This window comes from Embiotoca jacksoni, unplaced genomic scaffold (genome assembly GCF_022577435.1).
Source record: "Embiotoca jacksoni isolate LCO1_2020_lvr unplaced genomic scaffold, fEmbJac1.0.p SCAF_25, whole genome shotgun sequence".
NCBI lineage: Eukaryota > Metazoa > Chordata > Actinopteri > Embiotocidae > Embiotoca > Embiotoca jacksoni.
The window spans coordinates 4205117-4219624 of NW_027185376.1; the positions used below are offsets into that span (position 1 = coordinate 4205117).

General features: G+C 49.9%; 1 protein-coding gene across 1 annotated transcript; it reads left to right on the forward strand.

Moving 5' to 3' along the window:
- The first annotated feature begins 1081 nt into the window (after nt 1-1081).
- On the forward strand, nt 1082-9511 carry cdk13 (cyclin dependent kinase 13). The gene is given in 15 exon segments (XM_069159688.1): nt 1082-2590; nt 3026-3592; nt 3705-3863; nt 3959-4098; nt 4321-4491; nt 4594-4783; nt 4932-4988; nt 5127-5228; nt 5338-5415; nt 5772-5888; nt 6008-6139; nt 6261-6457; nt 7066-7291; nt 7293-7558; nt 8108-9511. Coding segments are annotated over 15 exon segments (4224 nt in total). The 5' UTR covers nt 1082-1445; the 3' UTR covers nt 8785-9511.
- Nucleotides 9512-14508: the final 4997 nt, after the last annotated feature.

The following is a 14508-nucleotide window of genomic DNA, read 5'->3' on the forward strand; positions in this document are numbered from 1 at the left end:
ATAGTGCATTTGATTTGATTTACCATAAAGTACATATAAAGTCTTTATAGCCTATATATATATAAAAAAAACAAAAAAAAAAAACCTGCCATGTCAGTGTGCCATGAATGTGCTTTATGAGAGGATCAAATAGCTCCTCAATTAATGTTTGGAAAGACGATATTATGTGGCGTTCAAGTGAAGCATGGAAAATAAGACTTTAGTTTTGTCTACTCTTGTTCATGTCGCATTTTTTTTTTTTAATATATATATATAATTTTTATATCGTGGTGTTGTACTGTATTTTGAAGGTAGGGGTTTCCCTTCGTGGTGACGTAACCGCTGATCTGGATTTACGCATACGGGTACCATTGGTCCACAGCGACGCACAGGGCCTGTAGTTTGAAAGCTTGTCCGGGCGGAAGGGGTGGGGGGGTGGGTGGGGGCCCCAGAACTATAAAAGTTATAATATTTTGAATTTAATAAAAAGGATTTTTTTTATTTTTATTTTTTTGAGCCCGTTTTTTTTTTTTTTTTTTTTTTTTTTTACGAGGGAGCGGCGAAAAAAACAAAAAAAAACAAAAAAAAAAAAAAGCAGACGTGTTTCGTTGAAGGTTTTTTTTTTTTTTTTGTTTTCTTCAGATTTGACGGAGTTCCCTTGAACTCCACGCGAGGAGAACAGAAAGCTAAAGGTGGCTAGCGCGGGGGCTAGCCCAGCCCAGCTCGCGTGCTCTTCATCCACTTCCTCGTTGCACATTTTTTTCCGGGGGGGGAGGCGAGGAGAAGTTCGTCAGGCGGAGTTTTTAAAAAAAAATTAAAAAAATAAAACCCCCCCCTCTTGCGCCGTCCGGCGATTGGATTTACGAGCTCGGACGGGCCGCGGCGTATTTTAGAAGAGCCGGGTTTTAAATTTTGGAGCCGCTTTTTTTTTTTTTTTTTTTTTTTTTTTTTTTTTTTTTTTTTTGGGGCCTTCGCTCCCGACGACGAGCTAGTGGAAAACTTAGCCGGCTAAAAAAAACAACAACAACAAAAAAAAAAAACAACAACCCCCCTTCTCCTCCTCTTCCTCCTCCTCCCCCCCCCCCCCCCCCCCCCCCCCGGACTAGCATCGGCTAACTAAACCCCGGGAGATGTCTGCCCCCGGATTACGATGGCTAAGTATCCAACCGGCTCCGTAACGAAGCACCGTGTTGTGAATTCGGCGGCGGAGGAACCCGCCGGTACCGACCGGCTCCGGTGGAGGAACTCGACCCGCTCGACGGCGCTAGCTTTGATCATGCTAACGTTAAGCTTGTGATTTTTTTTTTTTTTTTTTTTTTTTTTTTTTTTAGCCTGCTAGCACAAATGTTTTGTTCCACAACACGACTTCGGTGAAACGACACGATATCTTTTATTATTATTATTGTTTTATTCTCAACGCGGCCGTTTGCGTTTATTGGAGAAGGGAATATATATATATAAAAAAAATGCCGAATTCGGAGGTGCTTCGTGAGGGTCGGGGACGGAGCCCCTCCGCGCAGAGGACCGCCGGCAGGCAGGACCGGCGGACGAAAGCCGGGAGCGGCGTCGCTCAGCGGGAGAGACACCGCGAGAAGAGGCGGTCGTCGGCTTCCAGGAGGAAGAAACGCAGGCAGCCCAGGGAGAGGGAGCTGTGGCGCACCGGCGCGGCGGGAGACCCCGACGGCGGCGGCGACCGGAGGACCGCGTTTGACAAGGAGGTTGAACTTCGGACGCTGGTGGAGTACGACGACGTGAGCTCCCAGTCCGAGCGGTTCTCCGGGAGCCCGTCTCCCAAACTCCCGGACCCGCGCGCCGACGGTGTCCCGGCGGACCGGCTGAGCGACGCCGACTTCGGCGACCGCAACGGACCGGCGACCCCGGACGACAAAAGCCACCCGAGAGACCGGGAGACGGCGTGCCTCGCCAAGGACGGGCCGTCCGAGAGGAGCAAGCAGGAGCCGGGCAGGAGGAAGGAGCGCCAGAAAGAGGAGAGAGACGCCTCCAAAACCAGGAGTGGGGGTAGTAGCCTGAGTGGCTCTAAAAACCACAGAGACGCGACGAGGAGCAGTGACAGAAACGGCAAGAGGACGTCCACGTCCCAGTCCTCTCAGTCTGCCGAGAAAAGGGATTCAAAAAGCCACAGAAGTAAAACGAGATCCGACAAAGAGCCCCCGTCTGCATACAGAGACGCTCCCCAGTCTTACAGAGACGACCGCGAAGACCTCAGGGCATACAGGAGAAGTCCTGGTTTTAAAGCAGAAAGTCCCTATGGGACGTCCTATTCGTATAACTACCAGTCTCCCGGCGGTTATAACCAGCCGATATCCAGAAGAAGTCCAACTTACGGAAGCAAAAGACTTTCTCCCACTTCCACGTACTACGGCCGCGACGGAGACGCGTACGGGTCGTACGGCCCGCCGAAGTCGCCCAGCTCGTACTCGAGCAACAAGAGGAAGCGATCCCCCGCGAGCCCGGCGAACTGGCGCAGGTCACCGAGTTACGGGCGACACAGTCCGTACGAACAAGGGGAGTTTGGATCAAGTCCTTACGGAAACCGCAGGAGGTCACGGAGCCCGTACAGGAAGTCCATGAGCCCGAGTCCAGATGTTAGGTGAGTTCTCGCAGTAGGACGATTGATCTTCAGTTTTGTTGGGTGTGCCCGACTGGTGTGGTGACTTTTAATCAGATAGCAAATGCTTCAGATGTCACCGATAAGGACTCTGCAATGTGCCGGAGTTTTTGCCTCTCATTTGAAATATTTGTCGACACGAACCGATGAAATTTACCAGAGAAAATGAGGTTTTGTGGCCAGCGGAGGATTAAATCTCCGCAGTAGCAGCTGTAACCTTTTACAGTTTCAAATAACTGCGCAACCCAAACAAATACAAAAGTGATGACATTTAGATTTGTTGATTTTCGTCCCGTATCCGCTGGCACGCTCGTGACAATAACTGCATTTGTAATGCGGATGTAATAACCTCCCTTCCTCGATGCGTTCTTTTCACGGCTCCATCCGACGAGACGATGTTCTTGTTTTTCTTTCCAGGCGATCAGCTCGGTCACGCAGCAGAAGTCCGTATTCAACCACAAGGCATTCGCGTTCTCGCAGCCGCCACCGCCACTCTCGTTCCCGCAGCCGCCCCTCGAGCCTGTCGCCGAGCACGCTCACCTTCAAGTCCAGCCTCGCTGCCGAGCTCAGTAAGCAGAAAAAGGCCAAAGCCGCGGAGGCGGCCGCGAAGGCCAAGAACTCCAGCAACACCTCGACCCCGACCAAGGGTTCCTTATCCGCTCATCAACCCAGCCCGAAACCAAATCACACATCCAGGAAGGGCCGCCCTCCCTCTCCGCCTCAACCGGAGAAGGGCCCCAGGACGCCCACTTCGAACCAGCCGCAGTCCCCCTCCGACCGGTCGTCCAAGAGGACCGCGGAGCACCAGGCCGGCAGGGACAGAGACGGGAAGGGGAAGGACGACTCCGTCCACCGGGACAAGAGGAAAGCGCCAGCGTCTGCGCCGGGCAAAGAGAAGGAGCGAGCCCCCGGCACGCTCATCTCCACTCTGCCAGCTCTGCCGTTGCCGCAAGCCATTCTTGAGCACATTGACAAAGGAGAAAGGTACGGGCGTGCTGACCTGGCGTTTTTTTGCGCACGTGTCATTCGTTGTACTTGATTGTTCAGATATGCTCACACTCTCTCTCTCTCTCTCTCTTTCCTACCATTTTGCCAGCTTGAAGGACAGCTTACTCTCAGGAAAGAAAAAGTCGGACAAAAAGGCTCGTCAACTTCTGACCGACTTGCCTCTGCCGCCCGAACTTCCTGGTGGCACATCTTCCCCTCGCAGCCCGCCCGACGACAAAAAGCCCCAAACACTTCGCAAAAGACCCAAGTATGTCATCGAGTGTTCAGTCCTAAAGCTGCAACCTTGTTTTCCCATCTGTTGACTTGGCTTCCATTTGAAATACTTTTTCTCGTCATTCCCAGAATTTGTGGCCCAAGATACGGTGAGATTAAAGAGACGGAGATAGACTGGGGAAAACGTTGCGTGGACAAGTTTGAGATCATCGGAATCACAGGGGAAGGTACCTACGGTCAAGTGTACAAAGCTAAAGACAAAGACACCGGTACGTTTTGTTTTTTTTGTTTTTTTTTCTCTCAAGACAAACCTTTATTCTTTTACTTTTCCTCAACAAAATGAACATGAATCCTGGGTACTTCAGAGGTGAAATAAAAGATGATTCTGATGTCTCGTACGTTTCTGTCGTGGATAAAAAAAAGGTCCGTTTAGAGTTGGACCAGCTCGTGATGTCGTTTCTGAGTTTCAGCTCCTCCTTTTCGCCCCTCAGCTGAAATGGTGGCTTTGAAGAAGGTTCGACTGGACAACGAAAAGGAGGGCTTCCCAATCACAGCCATCAGAGAGATCAAAATCTTGCGACAACTCAACCACAAGAGCATCATAAACATGAAGGAGATTGTCACGGACAAGGAGGACGCTCTGGACTTCAAGAACGATAAAGGTACCGTATGTTTTTAGTTTTTTTTTTCAGTTTGTGTTTCGTGGCATGTCGTCGGTGTCGATTCCCGTCTTTGCTGAGGCTCCTCTTCCCTCCCGATCTCAGGTGCTTTCTATCTGGTGTTCGAATACATGGACCACGACCTGATGGGTTTGCTCGAGTCGGGCCTGGTCCATTTCAACGAGAGCCACATCAAGTCTTTCATGCGGCAGTTGCTCGAGGGTCTCGATTACTGCCACAAGAAGAACTTCCTGCACAGAGACATCAAGTGCTCCAACATTCTGCTCAACAACAAGTGAGACCGCAGCATTTTCTTTCGTCTCACCGGACCAGAATTAAACGTCCTTTTTATGTTTTCGTACGTTGTGAGGGGTGTTTTTTTTTGTTGTTTTTTTTCTCCCCCCTACTGGCAGTAATCAGTGTTTTTCTTCCTTCCTGATCAGAGGTCAAATAAAGCTCGCAGACTTTGGTCTCGCCCGGCTGTATAACTCCGAAGAGAGGTGGGCGTCCTTTTACCGTAGACATGCACGCACTTGTATATCTGGTTCTTTTACGAGATTCCCCTTTATCATTACTGCTACCTCTCGGCGTGCGATTGCGCCACCGACTTAACCGATCTCGTCTTTTGGCGTTTCCAGCCGCCCGTACACCAACAAAGTGATCACGCTGTGGTACCGTCCCCCGGAGCTGCTCCTCGGGGAAGAGAGGTACACGCCGGCTATCGACGTGTGGAGCTGCGGGTAAGAGCGACGGGGCTCGAATTCACGTTTACGTTTCGGACCCGTCTACCGGTAAGTGGACGCGTACGAGCGCGATCGCCAACTGTTGTCTCCTTGTGTCCCGCCACAGATGCATTCTGGGAGAACTGTTCACAAAGAAACCCATCTTTCAAGCTAACCAGGAGCTTGCCCAGTTAGAGCTCATCAGGTAAGTGGAGGCGAAATTCTTGAACTCTTTGACGGCGGTTTAAAAAAAAAAAAAACACCTCCGAAAAACGGAGATCGAGAGCTGTCGCAACGCGACCGCGATGCCGTGCAGCCACGCGGTCCGGTTAATATATTATTTATTTGTTCCCCCCCCCCCCCCCCCCCTCCGTTGTAAGCTGTGACGTGGGAGACGCGCGCACGCCACGGGTGTCATTTCACTCGCTCTTTCGATTTTAAGCCGACAAGGAAAACGAGATCTCGCGGCGAACAAATGCGACGCGCCGTCTCCCGCGTCGCCTCCTGCGTCCCGCACTTCGCCGCGTTCCGCTCGAAACTTAACGGGTTTGTGTCTTCCAGCCGAATATGCGGCAGCCCCTGTCCCGCCGTCTGGCCAGACGTAATAAAGCTTCCCTTCTTCAACACCATGAAACCAAAGAAGCAGTACCGCAGACGGCTACGAGAGGAGTTCGCTTTGTAAGTTCACCACGTGTAATCGTAACGTTTCACGGGACTCGCGGCGCATTTGCACCCTTTTTTTGTTTTGTTTTTGTTTTGTTTTTAACCGCGACCTTGCGCTGGTGTTGTCGTTGCAGCATCCCTCCGTCTGCCCTGGACCTGTTCGACCACATGCTGAACTTGGACCCCAGCAAACGATGCACGGCCGAACAAGCGCTGGGCAGCGAGTTTCTCAAGGACGTGGATCCGGACAAGATGCCGCCGCCAGAGTACGTTCAGGTTCATCATATATATATATGTATATATATGCATATATATATATATGTGTGTCACCAGATCCCTTAACGCCCCCCCCTCTCACCACGCTGACTATTTCCACCTCTCTCGTAGCCTTCCACTGTGGCAGGACTGTCACGAGCTGTGGAGCAAGAAGCGGCGGCGGCAGAAGCAGATGCCGGACGAGCTGGCGGCCCCGAAGGCGCCCCGCAAAGAGCTGGGCCTCGACGACAGCCGCAGCAACACGCCGCAGGGCCTCTCGGCCCCGGGAGGCGTCAAGGCCCCGAACGCCGCCGCCTCCGCGCTGCTCGGTGAGTCGGGACCCGACCGTCGGCGTGTCCGCCGCCTTTCGATCATCGGCTCGTCGGTCGCCGGCATCCAAAGCGCGTAATAAGCGAGCGACTCGGCGCACGTCGCGGCGACAAATACGGACGTAAACACTCGGGATTTATTTCAGTAAATATCAGGATCATTATGTAAGAGGTTAGACGCGATCGGCTGTTTTGCAGAGTAGTTGCTCCGAACACCCGTTTGATCCCGAATGTAACTTTCATTCGCGTGTTCTTTTACGCACGCGTCGCCGACACTCTGAACGAAGCTCATTCGATCTTATTCGATCGTCTTTCTTTGTCCAATACTGTTCAAGCATTCGGTATTCTTTGCACCGCATCTGGCTTTACTGGCATTCATTTGAATCGGCAGAGTGATTATTGGCATTTTTTTTTTAAAAAAAGGCACAAAACCTGACGCATACGTTGTGATGTACACAGGATGTATTTTTTTTTTTTTTTTTCTCTGATCAAAATATTTGAAACTGGAGCTTCCGGTCTAATCTCGTATGAAGTTTAGAGCATGTCATTTCAGATATGCGTTCCTGAGATGTTCGTTTTTTTTTTCCCCCCCTCTCGTCGTCTTCCAGACCCAAAAGGTCCAAACTCCCAGTTCACCCAGGAGCAGCTGGCGGTCCTGCTCAACTTCTTCGGCCAGCCCAAGAGCGCGGTCAACACCGCCCAGTTCGTCCAGTCCATGAGCACGAAGGTCAACCAGGAGACACTGCAGCAGCTCTCCAAAGCTTTAGCGCCGACCGACCCGGCCGAGCCCCCGCCCCCGCCCGCCAAGCCCCCGCCGCCCGCCGCCCCGCCGGCGGGGGGTACCGCGCACACCTCCGATGCCCAAGCCTCCCTCGCCGCCGTCGGGCAACCCGGAGGGCGAAGCCGCGGCCGCCACGCAGACGGCCATGACCATGCTGCTCGCTCAGCTCCTCAAGGCTCAGCAGGCTCAGAGGCCGGAGCCCGGCGACGGTGGAGAAGGAGGTGCAGAGAGCGCCAACCCTGCTGGAGCTGCAGCAGCAGCACCACCGCTTCTACCTCCAGAGGTCAAACAGCCTCCTGAGCCCAGCCCCGTCTCTCCAGGTGGGTCTTCATCTGTTTTTCTTTAGACTTCCGGTTCAGCAAGAAGAAGAAAAAAAAAAAATCTTGTTTATTTATTTATTTATTTTTTAAGCCTTCTTCTTACTTGGTGGAATCGTTGATGAAGACAACGGATGAGGCGTAGTAGTACGTTTCTTACCAAGCGAACGAGAGCAAGTTTACCCGGAAATGTACATGGCCGGAAAGATTAGGAATGAGTGTGAAAGGAGAGATTCTCGTGTTACTGCTGAACAAGAAACGGTCTTAAGTCAGCAGGAAATCGATAAACAAAATGAGAAATTCCCCCAAAAATGTATGACATGTTTTATTTTAATTTTGATATCCTTATATTGATATTCAGTTTACTATAATGCTGCTCTGTGAATATCAGCAAATTTTCACGTGTCCAATTTTTGCTTGAATTTTGTAATTATTATTGAAACAGCTTTCCGATTTTGGATTTTCTATTGATTATGATGAGAGAATGTTTGATACCTCCGCATCTACATCACAATACCGTGATTACTATTATTATTATTTTTTATTTTCCAGTGTCAGAGGCAGGTGCAGTGTCCATCCTGCCCCCGGACCAGAGACCACCCGAGCCCCCAGAACCACCTCCACACGCTGACCTGGACTACCGGCAGCCCCCGCCCGAGCCCAAGACGGGCCACGCTCCCCCTATTGCATCCGCAGGTGGAGGCGACGGAGGGAGACCCCCGGAGCCCGACTACCCACCTCTCCCCACCGCAGAAGGTTCCGGGTACGGCGGCGAGTACAGCCACCCGCCGCCTCCGCCTTTCACCCCCGCAGGCTTCGGGGACAGCTACATGGGTCACATGATGGGCGGAGGGCTGCCGCCTCACGCTCTGAGAGAGGTGTTCAGCGGGCCCGGAGCGGCCGCCGGCGCCTCGGCCCACCCAGACCCGTTCCCTCCGGGTGCCGGAGCCGCCGGACCCGGCGGCATGATGTTCGCCGGCGACAAGGACCACCGGTTCGAGTACAATCACAGCCCCCTGCCCGTGGAGGCGCAGCCCAACCCCGGCGCTCTCCACCTGTACAACCACGCCATGGCTCGGAAAGACGGCGGACCGCCGCCGCCGCCCATCCCGGCGCCGGGGCAAGCCTGGGGCTCCCCCTCCCAGGTCGGGGCTCCGCCGCTGCCCCTCGGCTTTGTCCCGCACGTGAACTCGACGGCAACAATCAGAGGACGAGGGCTGCCTTTCTGAAAGACTGGAAATGTGACAATGGACGAAAGGCTCGGGAGGATTCCCGTTGCGAACCAAGAAGCCTCTCGGGCCACACCGATCTGGAGACGCACATTCAGTTAGTAATAACTTAATTCTGTGTCAGGCATTGTATTCCTCCTCAGTCTGGAATGCGGAGGACGCTGCAGAAGGACAGTCGAAATAACACCGGAGGAGCTTTTTCTTGCTCATACCATTTTCATATTTTTTTGTAATCTATTCTGCTGTCTTTTAAATTAAACTTTTACCTTTTTTGAGTGTACATTTATCAGGCCAGGTACATTTTTAAAATCTCTACCTTCAGCCTTTCTGTAATTGCTCCAGGGCAGACTAGTATTAATGTTTTGCACTACTGACTGAAGTAGGCGGAAAACTATTTTAGCTACGAGAGCATTTTGGATTGACAGATCAGGCGTCGGTCGGCACAGCGCAGATACTCGAGGACGAGGACTTCGGCGGCTTTAATGGGCGGCCGCGGCGAATCGTGGAGAAAAGACAGTTTTTTTTTTTTTTTTTCCCACTTTGAATTCCACATGCCTTTTTGCCAGTAGGTGTTGTAAAATCATGAACAAAAACAAACACGCATAACCCCGACTTAAAAAAAGGAAACTGTCTTTTCTTTTCTTTTTTTTTTTTTTTTTTACTAAAATGATTTGTCCTCCCTCCCTCCTCCTTTGGCAAAATGTTTATTAAAGAAATGCCAACAGTGTTATGGTCTGTCCCAATTACTCCCTGTTGTTAAGGTTACGGTGACTTCACGGATGGCACCACTGGGTGGCAGTGTCGTGTCAAATGTCTCCACACACACACACACACACACACACACACTCAGTCTTTCTCTCTCGCTCGACTGCAGCGTGAGCTCCCCCGACAACAAGATGAATACGTAACTTGCTTGTCGGTCTCACTCAAAACCAACAGACCCTAACCCAAAGCGAGCGCCGTCTCATCGGCATTAAACCTCGTCAGTCTGAGCGTGCGCGCCGTAAGACGACAAGCTCCTCGAGGAAGTCGGTATAAAAAGGAAGCTTGACATATTTCAGGAGTATTTGCAGCACGAAAACACTTATTTTCTTTTTTTTTTTTTTTTTTTTTGAAGCGAGACGGACTCCTTATCGAGGCGGACGTGGTTGAGATAGCGGCGAGCGTCACGTTTCGGGCAACGTAATACGCAACCTCAAACGAGATGAGGCGCGACTTGTCGGGAAGAAAGGAAATGTTCTGCGAGATGACGGCTCCCAGTGGATTCCCATCTTCACACGCTTAGACTCCTACTTTGAACTGCGAGGGAAAAAACGGAGATCACAAACTTGTCCTCCTGAATGCCAACTTCGATAAGAACTTTCTTTTTTTTTTGTGCCATTTTCACCTTTTGTCAAATAAGTTGTTTTTTTTGCGCTCAGATAAACCGTTTCCTCGCCGCCAAGTACAAATGAAAGGATTTGCTTTTTTTTTCCTATGGAGCGTTGTAAAAGTTGGAATCTAAATGCCTGCACTTTACTGCTCTTGCGGTCCTTATTCTCGCAGGCACGTTTCCAGGAAGCCTGTGAGTGCCTGAGGGCTTTCCAAAGTCCTCAAGTGGACTTTCTGCGGACGTCCAGAGAGTCCACTTGGACAGCAGACTTAACCAGACTTTAAAAACGGGCCCGATTTGCAGTTTTGCCAGGCAGCAACCTCCAGGGATAAAAAAAACAACCCAACTAAAAACATGAAATAACCCCTGACCCTTGACCCCCGACCCGTTGGTTTGTGAGCGACCATTCTGAAGCTTCATTATTTTTTGGCCGTGACCATATTTGAAAGAACTACAAAGATGCGAGCCGAGTGCACCACGGGCCTGTCAATCAAACAGACACGACCCCCCACCCCCCCACCCCTTCCCAAACATACCGCTTTTTAAAAGGCCTAATATGGAATTAATGATGGAATTATTTTCAGACGGACCGCCAGAAAGCTAATCAGAAGGAAGAGACTTCGGTGAATGACGACTTGTGGAAAAAACGTATTGACTTTGTGTTTCACCAGAGAAGTTGAATGAGAGTTTAAGGAGCCAGGATGTTTTTCTTTCGGAGCACTTTAAGACATTTATGCGCTGGCCTTCTTTTTTCTTTTTCTCTTTTCAGACCCCTTAAAGCTCCGTCCACTTTTACATGCAGTCGACGATCAACCCTCACAGACCCCCAACTTTACGGCAGCGCTGACCTTTCACCCTGCAACGGGCGCGAGCGGAGGTACGTGGAAAGAAGCGACGCGCCGACGAAGGAGGCGCCGTCCACCGAGTGATATCCCACGTGCAGGCAAACGAGGGGACGTATTCCGCACGCATCCGCCCTTCGTTTTACCCATTTATATCCACATCTGAATTTGTCACACGTCAAATTTGCCGGTTGACGAGAAAGCGATTATCTCGGAGGGGGTTCCAGAGCTAATTCAGGCCGCGGATGGCGGCTCGTCTGCGATTAATACGGCGTGGATGATGGATTGCTGAAAGTTTACGGCAGCTTCAGTGAGACTGGCGACGACATAATTTTCTTTTCTTCTTTTTAAATTTTTTTTTTTTGGGGAGGGGGGGGTGGAGTGATTGAAACAACAGTGAGTACATCATAAAGTGAAGATGGGGGAGAGGAAAGGTAAACCGTTGCTGTTAAATCCAAAAAAAATCTCGGGTCATTTGGATCAATTAGACCTAAATCCTGATTTTTAAAAATCACTTTTTGCATGAATTAAAAAAAAAAAAAAAAAAGCAAACGTGACCAGAAAGCTTCCAATTTAAATCGATCTAATTCATTAAAATATTCCACGGGCTCATTAACTTAAGCTTTCGTTCGGTTGCTTATTTGCACTTCAGCGAATGTTCCTCATAAAAATCATGGAAGCGTGCAGGGGAGAACCGTGGTTCGAGCATCCGGCAACACCCGAGGCGGGTCGGGCGGGCCTGGCACCGACCACACCTCGTGGAGGAGCTGTAAACAGGTGAGCTCAATTACCACGTCAGCGTCTTCGAAACCTGACGATGGATACATATTATGTAAAAAAAAAACAACACTTAATCTCTATTAAATCGCTTTTAAGTTGACGTGAGATCTTAATGGAAATCTGCTCGTTCCACTTTCCTTTCTTGGATAAGAAAATTGATTGACGTGCGTAAATGTAAAGCCGAACACCTGCAGCTGGTTATCAGCTTATAGTGAATACGAAGCGGAAGAGAAGCCATTATTTTGGCCTCGGAGACCCTAATGCGATATTTCGCATCCATTTCTGCACTTTGATTAGATTTGTTTCTTCTTCTTCTTTCTTTTTTTTTTTTAATGTTTCAGTGCTATTTGTGTTTCAGCAGCCTTTTCTTGGCATTTTGGGTTCCTTTCATTTCAAAGGGGGTTTTGGTTGACTTTGGTTTTAAATGTTCGCCTCGCGGCTGATCCGTTTCCACGATTAGAAATGTTTGATACGTTTTCTGTCATTTCAGACGCGTTACCACAAACCTCAACTGGTGTCTTCTAGATGATTCGGTGCTCTTATGTTGCGCCGTACTGCAAGTGGCATATTACATGGACGATGCCTACCTCGTACAACCCCACTTCAAAAAAAAAAAAAAAAAAAAGCAAACTATCCCTTTTAATATTTAATAAACTCGCAAAAAAAAAAAAAAAAAAAAAAAAAAAAAAAAGTCTCCTCGCAGAAACCCTTTGTTCTGGTTCTCCCCATCATTGTCACTTACGTTCACATTTCTACTACTACGCTTGAAAAAAGGCCTTCAATTGTTTAAATTCATTCACTTAACCACGTGGCTGACCTTTAATCCCCTGAGAACTGAGGATCAGCGAAACGCCGCACGCGCTCAACTCTGCACACATGCAGCGCGGCAGGTCTTTGCAGTGTATTTGCGGCGCCTCGCACTCACACTCTTTTCCCTCCGTCGTGTCCGGTCTGAGACACAGTGTGGTGCTAAAGGACTAAAAAGGGAGCTGAAAATTCAGGAGCCTCCTCCGGGGTCCGTCGACAGGATTTCAGAAACCTCCCTCCGACCGAATCCCATAAATACGGACACGTTCTCGACAGCGGTGACGTCTGACGCGTCGAGCTGACGGCGGGAATTCATCCTCGCTCAAATGGCTCAAAAAAGCATCGGGTGGCTGACTTTCCAATACCGGCGGAGGGATGAAACCGTCACCTTAACTTCCTCAGCTGCTGGCTCGTGTTGAAAATGGAGCGCGGCCAGTTTTATTATGGTCCACGAGCTGATCGTATTTGGCTAATAGACTGGAGCTTGTCAACTCGTTGCGGTTCCAAGGAGGCTCGAGGACGGGAGGAGGCGCTGTCCGTGCTGACTGGAGACATCCGAAAGCGGGGAGGAGAATAATTAGGACTTTAAGGATGATTTATAGAAGAATTAATGCGCTGACTTTGAATTAACCTTTGAGATTTTGTGGTAACTGAACCATAATGCGACCCAGAGTGCATCACGGTGCCCCGGGGCCACGCCGCTCCTTGAAGATGTGAGTCAGCCGAACTAACGGCTGTTTAATGGCCGCGGGTCAAAAAACCTTGTTTTCTTCTTTTCTTTTTTTTTTTTTTTTTTTTTATATCCGTGTGTGTATTTAAAGAGAGCGAGGCAGAAAAAGAGAGGCGATTCAAGCATCTGACGTTTTTAGATAATGTTTAGTTTCGGGTTTTTTTATTGGTTTATTTTTATTTCTTGGTCATTTTCCCTCTTAGGGCCGCGTTCAAAGAAGTTTTTTTTAAATTTTTTATTATGAAATGTAAAAAAGCAGCAGCAGTGGCAACGGTGGTGGCGCGGATCTTCCGCACGGGCGCACGGCCAAAACTTTTCACGGCGTCGCCCGATCACGCTGTTACTTCAGGATAGAACACCGACCACGGGCAGGACTACATTACCGGGTGTTAATCTCTTCTAATGAGGGATCTATTTTGAAAGACACCGCTGCGTTGCAGAATATTAAGTGCGCGTTATCTCTCTCCGAACGAGGAGGCCTCCGGGCCGATCAATCACGACGGGGAGTGTCTGAAAGGGCAGCTTTCCTACCCCCGCGTGCTGCGTATCAGATCCGTGCCTTTCAGCGCCAAGGTGACACTTCCCAAAAGGTTACGCTGCACTGACCTTTTACGGCCGCTATTGTCGCACATGGTGGCGGAGATGACCCACCGGTTGGTGAAACAATCACATTAGCAAAAGGTCATGATCTCCGCAGCTGTCAGTGTGACTGTCTGCAGCCACGTGTGATGTAAAACCGCTGATTTCGGTCTTTTTTTTTTTCTTTTTAAGGCCTTTCTGAGGAGGATCGGCCAAATGACCCAAAACATGTATTATTGATACTGTTCAGACATGTTCATCGCTGTCCCCCCCCCCCACCTCCTCCCCACCCTCCTTCCGCTGTGATATGTGGCCTCACCTTCTCCCCGACGTCCCCTCGTTCAATCCAAACCGCGAAGACAAAGGCCTCTCAAATAATTTACAGCAGATGTGACCCAGAAATGTCATGCTCAACTTCACTTCACGCCTTACCTTTTAACATGTAAGGTCAGGCTCCAGTAAGTCATTATAAAAGGGAATCTGGCTCTGCACCAGGCATCGCGACCCCCGGACTCCTTTTTGGAAAGGCGCATCACACACACACACACAAGGTTGAAGAGCTTTAATTCAAAAAAGTTTGACTGCGTGAAGCTGAATCGGCATCAGAGGAGACC